The sequence below is a fragment of the Pseudophryne corroboree genome, chromosome 6 (assembly GCF_028390025.1).
Source record: "Pseudophryne corroboree isolate aPseCor3 chromosome 6, aPseCor3.hap2, whole genome shotgun sequence".
In the NCBI taxonomy this organism is placed as follows: domain Eukaryota; kingdom Metazoa; phylum Chordata; class Amphibia; order Anura; family Myobatrachidae; genus Pseudophryne; species Pseudophryne corroboree.
This window is the reverse complement of record NC_086449.1, coordinates 142,908,281-142,925,020: the sequence shown is the minus strand read 5'-3', so window position 1 is coordinate 142,925,020 and position 16,740 is coordinate 142,908,281. Positions and strand designations below refer to the sequence as shown.

The following is a 16,740-nucleotide window of genomic DNA, read 5'->3' as shown; positions in this document are numbered from 1 at the left end:
GGCTGCTTGTGCCTCCCCAGCCACCGACCTCACCGCACGCCACTGCATTGCAGCAAGCAAGTGACACATTACTCAGAAACAGCCTCGTCCGCGAATATGTATACAATTGGGAGGTATGTAAGTTTAGATAGACTGACAGATAGAAAGAATCAAAGAAATTATAAAACTAGGCAGATGGCCGTTACTGTTGTGCCTTGGGGCGTCGTCACCCCCAAATCCGCCGTAGCCTGGCCACAGCTATTCTGAGAGAACTGACCTAGACCAGGGAAACACGTCACAGACAAATTACAATAGATTAGAATCATATATGCTATATACGCACGTTGCAACAACTGAGGTCACGTCACGCCCACTTTATGTAAACGAGAGTGAGTCTTAATTACAACTGGCCAATAGCATCACGCAGCGTCCTGCTGTCGGCCAATCCCAGGCCTCAGAGCCCAGACTTTACACTGCGTAATAACTGGAGTAGAGGAAGGCTGGCGCTGCCCAACACTTCTAATCTGTTGCGTTCTACCAAGCAGCCAATAAAGTTTTTCTGAAGAAGAAAAAAAAATAAAGCACGTTTGTGTATGTGACATCGCGATTGGTTGGTCGTTTTTGAATGTCTCGGCGGCCGTTGTGTACAGTGAGTGCGACAGTCTCTCTGTGACTATCAGTGTGAGCGGCGGTCTCTGTCAGTGTGAGTGACGGTCACAGAGTGATGGAGGCGCCCCGGGTCCTCACAGCACAAGGTGAGCGCGTCTGTCTCCTGTATGTACTATTGCCTGGCAGTGCGGGCTACACTGAGGGGTAAATGTATGAAGCGGTGATAAGAGTGGAGAAGTTGCCCATGGCAACCAATCAGCTCCTCCGTACAATTGTATAGTATGCGAATTATAAATGTTACTTCAATGCTGATTGGTTGCCATGGGCAACTTCTCCACTGGCTCACTTCCCCACACTTATCACTGCTTCATATATTTATTCCCGACACCGCTGCTGCTGCCTCCTCCTCATGTAATATATTGCTCCTCTCCCAGGGACCTGCAGCTGACACAGCAGTGATACTCCCATTCCGGGTCCCTCTGTGTAATGGGCTGTGTATTTGGCCTCTTGCATCATCTCTGCGTTTGTTTGTGTAATTTTTTATATATTAATGCGTGTAGCATTATTTATCAGTGTTATCCGGTGGATAGAGCCCAGTAAGGTCAAATCCCCTGGCAAGAAGTAGCATGTCAAAGAGGTCAATGACAGGAGGGTGTCACCGTTAATTAATTTCCATCAAAGGCAAGACAGCTACATTAAATATATCATGAAAATTAAATGGCATGGAAACACTCACCTGCACCTCATCCTAACCCCGATCTCCCCCTAGACTCACGGATATTGGTGTGCATCCCTATGGTGCTTTGAACAAAAATCTACAAGTCCGGTGTTACCGTAACGCTGGGTACACACTTGTGCAATTCTCATCCAGTCCAACCTCCGCCTTACCACTTGTCAGACATTGGTAGAGTGTTCGCTTACACAGCCTCTGGTTTCATCCAATCCTTGTCGTCTGGGCTTGTCAAAGGATTTTTAAACCTGAATATTCATGAGATCTAATCATCAGACCAATATAGGATGGTGTACGCTCCCAAAACTGGCTCCAATTCCTCTCCCAGTTGTGTGTGTGTGTGTGTGTGAGTAGTAGATGGTCTGCCAAAGATTGGAAGAGTGTATGAAGTGACAGGCCTTCAGCAGATGCAGATCGGTGGTCTGCTGCAAAATTGGTCAAGTGTGTACACATAGGGGACTATTCGGAGATGGATGCAGCTGCTGCTTTAGCATGCAGCGTCCACGTCCATCGGGTCTGCGCACGCCCGTCGGGGGCAGTGCCGCAACACTTAGTGGGCGTGGTCCAGACAATGCAAGCAGTCCAGATCGTTTTCGGAGTGGCTTCGTGACGTCACGTGGAGGATTGGATAAGTGTGTACCCAGCTTTAGTTCCAAATATGCACCCCCTCTCCCTAATTAAATTGACTCCTAAAGTGAACCTTTAATAACGTTGTCAGGAATACAGTAGTTTAGCCGTGACAGTGTATTTGTGTATACAGTAGCATGCGCTCTCCCTCAGCCTGGAATCCATCTAGCTGAGCACTGCAAGATGATTGTGGTTTAGCATCTGTATAGAAAATTCTGCTTGGTGTACCTCAATGGGTTGTTTGAATGGAAAACTATTTTCTTCTAATTTGGCTGCTTGTTTTTCTGGCAGCAAAACGGTGCAACTGTTTATCATCCACACATAACTTCTGCACCATTCTGCTTTTAGTTCTCCCACCTCTGTGGGTCATATTTGGAATTTACCTGCCCGGCCTGCCTTCATTTTCTTTTAAATGTATATGCAATCCAAATGAACAATCATTTTGAGTATTGAAGAGACCTTTTACAATATGGAAATTTGCATCATAACAGGATAATTGTATTAAATAATAGAGAAATGTATATAATTTGTACTGTACTTAAGGGGACATTTACTATGCAGTGATAAGTGCGGAGAAGCGAGCCAGTGTAGAAGTTGCCCATGGCAACCAATCAGCACTGAAGTAACATCTATAATTTGCATACTATAAAATGATACAGAGCTGCTGATTGGTTAATGGGGCAACGTCTCCACTGGTTCACTTCTTAGCCTTTACAGAATGACATCTGCTAATGCATGAGTCCCATCTTCCATATAATCGCATCAAATGCACACTGTTTCTAAAAGAACTTGCAGAATTGTGCTGCATCCATAAAATGTGTCTATTTTAGAGATCTTTATTGTAACTTTCTCCGCAGAAGAGCGTCAGCTAAAGCTACTCGAATACCTTGCGGCTAAGGGGAAGCTGAAACCTCAAAATAACTCAAAGTAAGTTTATCCTGCGATCCTCCCTTTCAGTGCCAGACTGGATTGTGAAGGGACCACCAGATAATCTAGCTGTAGAGACTCGGTCCCAGGTGAGCTTATCCTCGTGAGCAAGCCCCCAACGAGCAAAATGTACGTCAGGCGCTTCAGAGTATGCCCGCTAATTGCGTATAGCGGACAACCCCAACTCTCAGGTTTCGTATGCCACATCGCTTTCATCTGATAGCGATTTCTCTGCTGTTCATTGATCCAGTAGATTTCTTGTACGGGCGGTCAGAAGTAGCTATATATGTAGTTAGAATGGCAGTCTGCCTGCTCAAGCATATTATACTAACCAGTGTTAGAGAAAATTTCTATTAACGTCCTAGTGGATGCTGGGAACTCCGTAAGGACCATGGGGAATAGCGGGCTCCGAAGGAGGCTGGGCACTCTAGAAAGATCTTAGACTACCTGGTGTGCACTGGCTCCTCCCACTATGACCCTCCTCCAAGCCTCAGTTAGATTTCGTGCCCGGCCGAGGTTGGATGCACACTAGGGGCTCTCCTGAGCTCTTAGAAAGTTATAGTCTTAGAATTTGTTATTTTCAGTGAGACCTGCTGGCAACAGGCTCACTGCAGCGAGGGACTAAGGGGAGAAGAAGCGAACTCGCCTGCTTGCAGCCGGATTGGGCTTCTTAGGCTACTGGACACCATTAGCTCCAGAGGGATCGACCGCAGGCCCAGCCTTGATGTTCGGTCCCGGAGCCGCGCCGCCGTCCCCCTTACAGAGCCAGAAGCAAGAAGATGGTCCGGAAAATCGGCGGCATGAAGACATCCTGTCTTCACCAAGGTAGCGCACAGCACTGCAGCTGTGCGCCATTGCTCCTCATACACAGTTCACACTCCGGTCACTGAGGGTGCAGGGCGCTGGGGGGGGGCGCCCTGAGGCAGCAATAAAAACACCTTGGCTGGCTAAAATACCTCAATATATAGCCCCTGGGGCTATATATGAGCTAAATACCCCTGCCAGAATCCCATAAAAAGCGGGAGAATAGGCCGCGAAAAAGGGGCGGAGCCTATCTCCTCAGCACACTGGCGCCATTTTTCCCTCACAGCTCGGCTGGAAGGAAGCTCCCTGGCTCTTCCCTGCAATTCTACAGTACAGTAAGAGGGAAAAGAGAGGGGGGGCATTAAAATTGGCACTGTATACAGTATATTATATAAAAAGCAGCTATTAGGGACATAACTCAGTTAGTCCCTGTATATATATAGCGCTCTGGTGTGTGCTGGCATACTCTTACTCTGTCCCCCCAAAGGGCTTTTGTGGGTCCTGTCCTCTATTTGAGCATTCCCTGTGTGTGTGGAGTGTGTCGGTACGGCTGTGTCGACATGTTTGAGGAGGATAATGATGTGGAGGGGGAGCAGATGCCTTTAGCAGGGATGTCACCCCCTGGGGGTCAGACACCTGAGTGGATGGTATTATGGCAGGAAATGAGTGCACGTATAGACTCCTTACATAAAAAATTTGACGACATGCCGACTGTGGGACAGCCGAGTCTTCAGCTCGTGCCTGTCCAGGTGTCTCAAAAGTCATCAGGGGCTCTGAAACGCCCGTTATCTCAGGTGGCACAAGTAGATGTCGACACGGATACTGACACCAGTGTCGACGACGATGAGTCAAATTTAATGCCCGTTAAGGCCATTCACTGCATGATTGAGGCAATGAAAGAGGTGTTAAATATTTCTGATTTACATCCAGGTACCACAAAAAAGGGTATTATGTTTGGGGAGAAAAAACTACCTGTAGTTTTTCCCCCGTCAGATGAATTAAATGAAGTGTGTGAAGAAGCGTGGGCTTCCCCTGATAAGAAATTGGTAATTCCTAAGAAGCTACTAATGGCGTTCCCTTTCCCGCCAGAGGATAGGTTACGTTGGGAAACACCCCCGAGGGTGGATAAAGCGCTCACACGTTTGTCTAAAAAGGTGGCACTACCGTCCCAGGATACGGCCGCCCTTAAGGAACCTGCTGATAGAAAGCAGGAGGCGATCCCGAAGTCTGTATATACACACACTCAGGCATTATACTCAGACCAGCTATTGCGTCAGCATGGAAGTGCAGTGCTGCCGCTGCGTGGTCAGATAAACTGTCAGAAAATATTGACACGTTAGACAGAGACACGATCCTGCTAACAATTGACCATATAAAAGACTCGGTCTTATACATGAGAGATGCACAGAGGGAAATCTGCCGGCTGGCATCTAAAATAAGTGCATTATCTATCTCTGCTAGGAGATGCTTATGGACTCGCCAGTGGACTGGAGATGCAGATTCCAAAAGGCACATGGAAGTCTTGCCTTATAAGGGGGAGGAATTATTTGGGGATGGTCTCTCCGACCTAGTTTCCACAGCAACGTCTGGGAAGTCAGCATTTTTACCCCATGTCCCCTCACAGCCTAAGAAGGCGCCATTTTATCAGGTTCAGTCCTTTCGGTCCCAGAAAAACAAGCGGGGAAAAGGAGGGTCTTTTCTGTCAAGAGGCAGAGGCAGGGGAAAAAGGCTGCAGCAAACAGCAGGTTCCCAGGAACAAAAGTCCTCCCCCGCTTCCTCTTCCAAGTCCGCCGCATGACGGTGGGGCTTCACAGGCGGAGCCAGGTACGGTGGGGGCCCGCCTCAGGAATTTCAGCGATCAGTGGGCCCGCTCACAGGTGGATCCCTGGATCCTTCAAATAGTATCTCAGGGATACAGGCTGGAATTCGAGGCGACTCCACCCCGCCGTTTCCTAAAATCCGCCTTGCCGATTGCTCCCTCAGACAGGGAGGCGGTGCTAGCAGCGATTCACAAGCTGTATTCCCAGCAGGTGATAATCAAGGTACCCCTACTTCAACAAGGCCGGGGTTACTATTCCACACTATTTGTGGTGCCGAAACCGGACGGTTCGGTGAGACCCATTTTAAATTTGAAATCCTTGAACACATACATAAAAAAATTCAAGTTCAAGATGGAATCGCTCAGGGCGGTTATTGCAAGCCTGGACGAGGGGGATTACATGGTATCCCTGGACATCAAGGATGCTTACCTGCATGTCCCCATTTACAATTCTCACCAGGAGTACCTCAGATTTGTGGTACAGGACTGCCATTACCAATTCCAGACGCTGCCGTTTGGACTCTCCACGGCACCGAGGGTATTTACCAAGGTTATGGCGGAAATGATGATACTCCTTCGAAAAAAGGGAGTTTTAATTATCCCATACTTGGACGATCTCCTAATAAAGGCACGATCCAAAGAACAGTTGTTAGTGGGAGTAGCACTATCTCAGGAAGTGCTGAGCCAGCACGGCTGGATTCTGAATATCCCAAAGTCACAGCTGGTCCCCACGACACGTCTAATGTTCCTGGGAATGATTCTGGACACGGCCCAGAAAAAAGTGTTTCTCCCGGAGGAGAAAGCCAGGGAGTTGTCTTCTCTAGTCAGAGACCTCCTAAAACCAAAACAGGTATCGGTGCATCACTGCACGCGGGTCCTGGGAAAGATGGTAGCTTCTTACGAAGCAATTCCATTCGGCAGGTTCCATGCCAGGATTTTTCAGTGGGACCTGTTGGACAAGTGGTCCGGATCGCATCTTCAGATGCATTGTTTAATAACCCTGTCTCCACGAACCAGGGTGTCTCTTCTGTGGTGGCTGCACAGTGCTCATCTTCTGGAGGGCCGCAGATTCGGCATACAGGACTGGGTCCTGATGACCACGGATGCCAGCCTACGAGGCTGGGGGGCAGTCACAAAGGGAAGAAATTTCCAAAGACTATGGTCAAGTCAGGAGACTGCCCTTCACATAAATATTCTGGAACTAAGGGCCATTTACAATGCCCTAAGTCAAGCAAAATCCCTGCTCCTACACCAGCCGGTGCTGATCCAGTCAGACAACATCACGGCAGTCGCCCATGTAAATCGACAGGGCGGCACACAAAGCAGGACGGCGATGGCAGAAGCCACAAAAATTCTCCGATGGGCGGAGAATCATGTACTAGCACTGTCAGCAGTGTTCATCCCGGGAGTGGACAACTGGGAAGCAGACTTTCTCAGCAGGCACGACCTCCACCCGGGAGAGTGGGGACTTCATCCAGAAGTCTTCCAAATGATTGTAAATCAATGGGGTCGTCCACAGGTGGACATGATGGCGTCCCGCCTAAACAAAAAACTAGAGAAGTATTGCGCCAGGTCAAGAGACCCTCAGGCGATAGCTGTGGACGCTCTAGTGACACCGTGGGTGTACCGGTCAGTTTGTGTTCCCTCCTCTACCTCTCATACCAAAGGTTTTGAGAATAATAAGAAAGCGAGGAGTAAACACAATTCTCGTGGTTCCGGATTGGCCGAGAAGAGCGTGGTACCCGGAACTTCAAGAGATGATCTCAGAGGACCCGTGGTCTCTGCCGCTCAGACAGGACCTGCTGCAGCAGGGCCCCTGTCTGTTCCAAGACTTACCGCGGCTGCGTTTGACGGCATGGCGGTTGAACGCCGGATCCTGAAGGAAAAGGGTATTCCGGAGGAAGTCATTCCTACGCTTATTAAAGCCAGGAAAGATGTTACGGCAAAGCATTATCACCGCATATGGCGGAAATATGTTGCATGGTGCGAGGCCAAAAAGGCCCCAACAGAGGAATTTCAACTAGGTCGATTTCTGCATTTCCTGCAAGCAGGAGTGAATATGGGCCTAAAACTGGGCTCCATTAAGGTACAGATCTCGGCTCTGTCGATTTTCTTTCAAAAAGAACTAGCTTCAGTACCTGAAGTTCAGACATTTGTGAAAGGAGTGCTGCATATTCAGCCCCCATTTGTGCCTCCTGTGGCACCTTGGGATCTCAACGTGATGTTGAGTTTCTTAAAATCACATTGGTTTGAGCCACTAAAAACCGTGGATCTGAAATATCTCACGTGGAAAGTGGTCATGTTATTGGCCTTGGCTTCAGCCAGGCGAGTGTCAGAGTTGGCGGCTTTATCATGTAAAAGCCCTTATCTGATTTTCCATATGGATAGGGCAGAATTGAGGACTCGTCCCCAGTTTCTCCCTAAGGTGGTGTCAGCGTTTCACCTGAACCAGCCTATTGTGGTGCCTGTGGCTACTAAGGATTTGAAGGACTCCAAGTTGCTAGACGTTGTCAGGGCCCTGAAAATATATGTTTCCAGGACGGCTGGAGTCAGAAAATCTGACTCGCTGTTTATCCTGTATGCACCCAACAAGCTGGGTGCTCCTGCTTCTAAGCAGACTATTGCTCGTTGGATTTGTAGTACAATTCAGCTTGCACATACTGTGGCAGGCCTGCCACAGCCAAAATCTGTCAATGCCCATTCCACAAGGAAGGTGGGCTCATCTTGGGCGGCTGCCCGAGGGGTCTCGGCTTTACAACTTTGCCGAGCAGCTACTTGGTCAGGGGCAAACACGTTTGCAAAATTCTACAAATTTGATACCCTGGATGAGGAGGACCTGGAGTTCTCTCATTCGGTGCTGCAGAGTCATCCGCACTCTCCCGCCCGTTTGGGAGCTTTGGTATAATCCCCATGGTCCTTACGGAGTTCCCAGCATCCACTAGGACGTTAGAGAAAATAAGAATTTACTCACCGGTAATTCTATTTCTCGTAGTCCGTAGTGGATGCTGGGCGCCCATCCCAAGTGCGGTTTATCTGCAATACTTGTACATAGTTATTGTTAACTAAATCGGGTTATTGTTGAGCCATCTGTTGAGAGGCTCTATTGTTTCATACTGTTAACTGTGTTTCATATCACGAGTTGTACGGTGTGATTGGTGTGGCTGGTATGAGTCTTACCCGGGATTCAAAATCCTTCCTTATTGTGTACGCTCGTCCGGGCACAGTACCTAACTGAGGCTTGGAGGAGGGTCATAGTGGGAGGAGCCAGTGCACACCAGGTAGTCTAAGATCTTTCTAGAGTGCCCAGCCTCCTTCGGAGCCCGCTATTCCCCATGGTCCTTACGGAGTTCCCAGCATCCACTACGGACTACGAGAAATAGAATTACCGGTGAGTAAATTCTTATTATCAGTCTCTTTAAAATTTAGAGATTTTACTGTGGTTCTTTTTATGTTTATTTTTCTGAGCCTTGTTACAGGATTGATACAAATTCAGAGACTGTTAATGTAACGGTGTGTATACACTGAGATATTTTCTTCCGATTTTGACTATATAGTAAAAATCGGAAGAAAAGTTAGTGCAGACCGCAAGGTGTAAGTCACCATGCGATCCCGATTCGATGCCGATGCGCGGTCAGCATCGCAAGCCTAGGTAGACTGTGCAGGCAAGTAAATTTTGACTATCTCCTAGAAAAGATAGTCAGTATCACAAGCACACTCATTATGTGCTTGCGATGCCGACCTAGCCCCTGTCGCATAGTGACAATCGGGGTTAGCCCAAATCTCACCGTGTGTATGCACCTTAATACTTTTTTGTTTTGCAACTTGACATGCAACTGCTACAATATGTGTAAACAACATTCCAGTATGCAGTGATCTAAGTGGATATTCTGTATGACCAGCAAGCAATAGCTATCAACCAAGATTACATGATCTACTTATATATTTAGATTCACAGTCTGTTCTTCGAAATTCACTTACCAGCGTAATCTGAAACTACTAGTTTGTTTCATGAACCTTAATCTATTGCTACATTTCCCATCTCAGTGGTATATCTAATTATGTCAGTCTGTTACATGCCATTATACTGAATCATGACATGAAAGATTATCCTCAACATGTAATTTAGGAGAGAAATATTATCTCCCTAGAAGCAACCATATATTGCAGTGATCGCAAAAAAGCGCTATAGCGCGTATTTTACCCCAAAACTGCCACCTGGGATCCACTTTTAGAAGATGAGCGGGTCCCACAGGACGTGCTTATTCTAGATCTGTGTGTCAGTGCCCTAACCAATCAGTTGTACGCAGGAGGTGACTGGCTGCTTCCCCAGCCAGTCACCTCCTGTAGTCTCCAGCGAATCATAGCCTGCGGTGTCTCCCTCTCATTGCTCGCCAGTCCGGCACGCTGCGGCTTTGAATCCTCCTCCCGCTGCGCGCTGATCCTAGGCTCCACTGCCAGCACCAGGTATCTGTGCTGCAGCACTGGCAGAGACTGGCCCCGCTCACCCAGCACAGTGTCACCAGCGCCCTCCTCCTATGCAACAGTGAGTACCGCTTGAGCCAGTCACTGCTCCATGCTGTGCTGTGTCCAGGCTGAGAGCATTATACCCTGTGCCCTTGCAATGTCCCGGCCGGCATGTCTCGCCTATAGACTGTGCCCCTGCATGGTAAGATGGGAGCGTTGGTGACAATGTGCTGCGGGGGGATGGAGTGCCAGAGACTATATGTGCTCTTCCGGCAGGGGATGTCAGGGCTGAGAGCTGGTGCCTATGTATGTGCTGTGAGCGCCGGTGACTGTTTGTGTGTTGTGCAGGGGGAGAGGTGAAAGCTGGTTGCTTTATATGTGCTGGGTGGGGGGTTTAGAGTGGGCTCCTACATCTGTCACACCGGGCTCAGTGGCCATCGCTGCAGCACCAGAGCAGGAAGAGGGCCAGAGCTGCTGCACTGCATGTCAGTCATTACTCCTCCCCTTGGCACCTCCACTGACATCCGTGATGACTGTGGGCACCCCCTTCCCTCGCTGACCCCCGCGATCACCCCCTCCAATGACACATGCAATGATTATGGACACCCCCTTCACGCGCAATCACTGTGGACACCACCCTCCCCCCGCTGACACCCGCAATCACTGTAGACACCCCCTCCACTGACACCCGCGATCACGGTGCCTGGGGACGACAAATGGGGGTCCGAGATGGTGGCTACAATGTGTCTAAGTGGTCACCTGGTGCAATGTGTATAACGTGCTCTATCGGGCGCACTGTGTATAACGTGCTCTACCGGGCAATGTTTAATGTGCTCTAACTGGTGCAAAGTGTATATCGTGCTGTACCTGGAGCAAAGTGTATAACGTGCTCTATCTGGCGCAATATGTATAAAGTGCTCTACCTGGCGCAGTGTGCATAGGAGGTTCTACCTGGTGCAATGTGTATAAGTGGCACTACTGTGTGGAGTAATGTGAATTGGCACTATTATGTGGTCACGCCCCGTCCCCATGAAGCCACGCCCCTGAAATTTTGCATCGCGCCTTCGGCGCCCACTGCCTATGCTTTGCAGTCTGGGGGGGTGTAACACCAATTCACTCTCTGCCCAAGGGCACCAAAATGTCTAGTTACACCTCTGGTGCAGGGTGTCCTGCATGCTACACAACCCAGCAGCATTGTCACCCCCCCCCCCCCCCCCCCCCCACCTTGCAACACTTTTGTAGTGTCCAAACAAGATTAAGATGAATAAGAACCTTCATTCCGATGGGGCCCGGAAAAAGACCGGCAGGACCACAATTTTTAAAAGTGATTTTTTTTTTTTTTTTTTTCTTTTTTTTCTTTCTTTTTTTGGCTCAGTGCGATCACTGCCAACACTCCCCCCTCCCCCCAAAACGATTTTTCAAATCAAGCTTACCAGCTTTGGAGGATATGCAAGTTACGTTGCAATGGGATATCCGAAAGTTGGTCCAGTCCCACGTCATTGTTCCAGTACCACTACCGCAACGCGGCAAAGGGCTTTTACTCAAACCTGTTTGTGGTGCCGAAACCGGACGGTTCGGTCAGGCTCATTTTGAATCTGAAATCCTTGACTCCTTATTTGAGGGTGTTCAAGTTCAAAATGGAATCTCTGTGAGCAATGATAGCGGGCTTGGAAGAACAGGAATTTATGGTCTACTTGGATATCAAGGACGCCTTCCTCCATATTCCGATTTGGCCGCCTCATCAGGCGTACCTGCGGTTTGCCCTGGTCGATCATTTCCAAATCCAGGCACTACCCTTCGGCCTGTCTATAGCCCCGAGGGTATTCACGAAGGTGATGGCGGAGATGATGCTTCAACTCCGAGTCCAGGGGGTCATTGTGGTCCCTTATCTGGACGATCTTCTGTTAAAGGCAAGATCCAGGGAGCTTTTTTTGCCCCATATTAACCACACCATTCATCATCTGTCAGACAATGGGTGGATCCTCAACTTATAGAAGTCCCTCCTGGAGCCAACCCAGAGGCTCCTATTCCTGGGGATGTTGCCGGATACTGTGGCCCAGAAGGTGTTTCTACCAGTGGACAAGGCGAAAACACTGCAGGAGATGATCCGCATGGTGCTCCGACCTTCTCGAGTGTCCATCCATCTCATCTTTGCATAAGATTGTTGGAAAAGAGGGTTACCTCATACGAGGCGATCCAGTATGGGAGGTTCCATGCCAGAACGTTTCAGTTGGATCTCCTAAGCAAGTGGTCCGGATCACATTGGCAGATGCACCGGATGATTCAGCTGTCACCCCACGCCAGGATTTCCCTCCTGTGGTGGCTACAATCCTCCATTCTCCTGGGAGGCCGGAGTTTCGTGATTCAGGATTGGACCCTCCTCACAACAGATGCAAGTCTACGGGGATGGGGACTGTCAGCCAGGGGGGCGCAGTTCCAGGGCAGGTGGTAAGCCCACGAGGCCCTCCTTCCAATCAACATTCTGGAACTTCGGGCGATCTACAATGCTCCGCTTCAGGCCTCTCCTCTGCTCACGGATCAGGTGATCCAGGTACAGTCTGACAATGCCACGGCAGTAGCGTATATCAATCGTCAAGGAGGGACAAAAAGCAGAGCCTGCATGCGAGAGGTGTCAAAGATACTCCTCTGGGTGGAAAGAAATGCAAGAGCAATGTCTGCAATCTTCATTTCGGGTGTGGACAACTGGGAGGCGGGCTCCCTGAGTCGTCACGATCTCCACCCGGGGGAGTGGGGACTACACCCTTTTGTGTTCCAGCGGATCATCGACTGGTGGGGTTGCCCACAAATAGACATGATGGCTTCTCGTCCCAACAGGAAACATCCTTGGTATTGCTCACGGACCAGGGACCCTCAGGCGAGGGCAGTAGAGAAACTGACGTCGCCTTGGCCTTACCAGCTGGTCTACCTGTTTCCTCCAATTCCGTTGCTCCCAAGGGTGCTCAAGCGAATCAGAAATCAGGGAGTCCAGCAATTCTGATTGCCCGGATTGGCCTCGGAGGGTGTGGTACGCGGATCTTCTGGACATGTCCGTCGAAGACCCTTGGCCTCTACCACTAAGAAGCGATCTTCAACAAGGTCCGTTCGTCTACCTGGACTTACGGCGACTTCGTTTGATGGCATGGAGGTTGAGCAGAACATCCTAGCTCATAAAGGCCTTTCCAAAAAAGTTATTGCTTACCATGGTTCAGGCCAGGAAACCTGGGACGTCAAAATACTATCATCATATCTGGAGGAGATACTGTATGTCTCTGCAGGCGGATACGTGCGTATCTCGCACCAAGAGTTTCACTTGGGACGTTTCTTACGTTTCCTGCAGGCTGGTGTGGATAAGGGCTTACGTCTGGGTTCCATTAAAGTCCAGATTTCGGTCCTCTCCATTTTCTTCCAGAAGAAATTGGCAGTTTTGACGGAAGTTCAGACCTTCTTGCAAGGGGTTCTTCACATACAACCACCTTTTGTGCCGCCTACGGCACCCTGGGATTTAGATGTTGTGTTGGCGTTCCTACAGTTCTCCTAGTTTGAACCTCTGATAACGGTAGAAGACAAGTACCTCACGTGGAAGATGGTGATATTGCTTGCCATGGCTTCTGCTCGACGTGTCTCGGAATTGGGGGCCTTATCATGTAAAAGTCCGTACTTTGTCCTTTATGAGGATAGAGCGGAGCTTCGGACTAGACAGCAGTTCCTGCCGAAGGTTGTCTCCGCGTTTCATCTATTGTGATTCCGTCCAGTTCTGATGCTTCTGCTCCTCCGGAGGCATTGGATGCTGTGTGTGCCTTGAAGATCTGTCAAGCGCACAGCTCAGGTCAGAAAGACGGATTCCTTGTTTGTGCTCTATGATGCGCAGAAAAAGGATTGCCCTGCTTCAAAGCAGTCCATGTGTCGGCAGCCTTACCGGTTCCTAAGTCTCTGAATGCCCACTCTACCAGATCGGTGGTCTAGGCCTTGCAACTATGCCGAGCTGCTACCTGGTCAGGTAAGAACACTGTTGTGAAGTTCGCACCCCTTCCCTCTCTGTCTTCCTGACACTCTCCCTCTCTCTTGCTCCCCTCCTTCTCTATCTCAGTCTCTCTCCCTCTCTGACACCCTTTTTCTCTCTCCCTCTCTCGCTTGTTCCTCTCTCTTTTTCTCCCGGACACAGTCTTAATCTCTCGCCCTCTCTCTAATGATAGCAACAGTGTGCACAGTCAGTTTTATTGGTGCGGGCCCCCACACCTTTGTTGCTTGGGACCCCCACTAGCCTTAATCCAACCCTGACTACGTCAGTCATTGTCACTCCTCCCCTTGGCACCCCCACTGACATAAGTGATGACGGTGGGCACCCCCTTCCCTTGCCGACACCCACAATCACTGTGTATAAGTGCTGTACCTGGCGCAATGTGTGTGATGTAATGCAAAACGGTTGTGGCCACACCCCTTCCCCACAAAGCCACACCCCTCAATTTTTGCAACGTGCCTTCGGCGTGCACTGTCTATTCTTTCTGTGTCGTAGGGGGGCACCAAAATGTCTACTTACAGCTTTGGTGCAAGTGTCATGTATACTACACAGCCCAGCAGCATTGTCACCCCTTTCCAACACTTTAGTAGTGTCCACATCAAGTCCTTGTTTTTATATTTGAATAATTAATAAGATTAATAAGAATAAATTCATTCCGATGGGACCCAGAAAAGGACTGGTAGGACCCCAACTTTTAAAAGTGAGGGGTCCCTGGGACCCACTTTTTTTTTTTTTTTTGGGGATCAGCGCGATCACTGTACACTAGGTGATACACGAGTTGTCTAGTGTATACCCAGCTTTAGCTTTCGTGCATGTACAGAACAACTTTATTGCAGATCTGTGTTTGCTGGCTATATAGATACATTGTAAGATGTTGGATTTTCACTGATAGTATATCTGTTTATATACAGGCCGTATTTAAAGGATTGCACCAACCTACAAAATAAAAGACCTCGACAGGTTTCCAGACAGGTAAGTAGAAGTTAATCATATGAAAAGCATTTGTATTTAAGAAAAAAATTAATGCACTTTCTGCAGCGGGGTACACTGGTACTCCACAGGGAATAACATCGGGGTGTAGAGTTGGATCTTGATCCGAGGCACCAACAAGCTAAAGCTTTGACTCTTCCCAGGATGCACTGCACCGCCTCCTCTATATCCCCGCCTCCAGGCACTGGAGTTCAGTTTGTAAGTTGGTGCCTGCAGTGCAGGCACCAAACAGGGAGGGCTGCGTTAGGCAGCCCTGAAAAGAGCTTTTCTGAGAAGAAAGAAGACTTCAAGGGCCACAGCATAGGCACTTGATGCTATATGTTATACTGACATATCGTGCTGTGACTCACTCACCTCCCCCAGCGGCGCTGTATACTCCAGCGCCCTGGTTGCCGGGTACTTACAGCGGAGGCGCTCCGGTCTTCTTAGGTACACACACCGCCGCTGCTCTCCGGGATCGCGTGGCCGCAAGATAGGGAGGAGGTAAGAGGGTCCCCCAGGTGGGACGCGCCGAAATCACGATCCGGGACGCGGTCTCAAGAGATGGACCGCGGCGCTGGCGTGGACACTGTGGCCATGCAGGGACCCCACTATATCCGCAATAAATAGTGGAAAACTGCTCTAATCAAGCTGGTAACAATCCCCAGGTGCTGCGGGAGGGGGTTACTCTAGACAAGAAATACAAAAGGGATTTTTCCCACGCACTCTGCTGACTGTTAGTAAGAAGAACTATATACTATGTGATAATAGGAAATTAGAGCTCTTCGTTACATATGTTTTGCAAAAGATATGATAAGCCTCCAGGCCACTTCACGGCTGCTCTATTACTGGAGGTCCCTACCTAAGCATAGGTCCAGGGCTTGGACCCCACAAATTCGGCTCAGGCCCGACCACCCCAGGGCAGCACACCATTGAAATACTAAAGTGTTAATATGTGTTAAGAAAGAAGCAGAGGCTATGGGTTAGAAAGTGCTACAAAAATAAGGGTGTTAATAAAATACTCAAGAGAGTAATATTAGTGAAAAAATAGGAGTGTTACATAAGTGCTAAATAAATAATATGGCATGCTACCCCAAGGTGGCCCAGCCCCACCAGACCCGGGGGGTACCACTCCCCAAACCCATACACAGCATAATAATAATTACATCCACTATGGGTCATACAATTGCTTAATGTATAGCCACATGATAATGGCACATACAGAACATATCCAGATTGAGAGCTAGTTTACCTGGAGGCACCCCTGTATCCTCCAAATGGCACCACAGGACCCAGCATGCCCTCCTAATGCTGGCTCCATCTATGCCTCTCTGAACTGCAATAAATAGTGGAAAACTGCTCTAATCAAGCTGGTAACAATCCCCAGGTGCTGCGGGAGGGGGTTACTCTAGACAAGAAATACAAAGGGGATTTTTCCCACGCACTCTGCTGACTGTTAGTAAGAAGAACTATATACTATGTGATAATAGGAAATTAGAGCTCTTCGTTACATATGTTTTGCAAAAGATATGATAAGCCTCCAGGCCACTTCACGGCTGCTCTATTACTGGAGGTCCCTACCTAAGCATAGGTCCAGGGCTTGGACCCCACAAATTCGGCTCAGGCCCGACCACCCCAGGGCAGCACACCATTGAAATACTAAAGTGTTAATATGTGTTAAGAAAGAAGCAGAGGCTATGGGTTAGAAAGTGCTACAAAAATAAGGGTGTTAATAAAATACTCAAAAGAGTAATATTAGTGAAAAAATAGGAGTGTTACATAAGTGCTAAATAA

General features: G+C 48.9%; 1 protein-coding gene across 1 annotated transcript in view; it reads left to right on the top strand.

Moving 5' to 3' along the window:
• Window positions 1–419: 419 nt before the first annotated feature.
• Window positions 420–16,740, top strand: part of CKAP2L (cytoskeleton associated protein 2 like) — a 66,541-nt gene continuing 50,220 nt past the window's right edge. Inside the window, exons 1-3 of the mRNA XM_063931957.1 lie at window positions 420–734; window positions 2,803–2,872; window positions 14,889–14,949. Coding sequence (XP_063788027.1) covers window positions 704–734; window positions 2,803–2,872; window positions 14,889–14,949 — 162 coding nt within the window. The 5' untranslated portion in view covers window positions 420–703. The remainder of the gene's footprint in view (window positions 735–2,802; window positions 2,873–14,888; window positions 14,950–16,740) is intronic.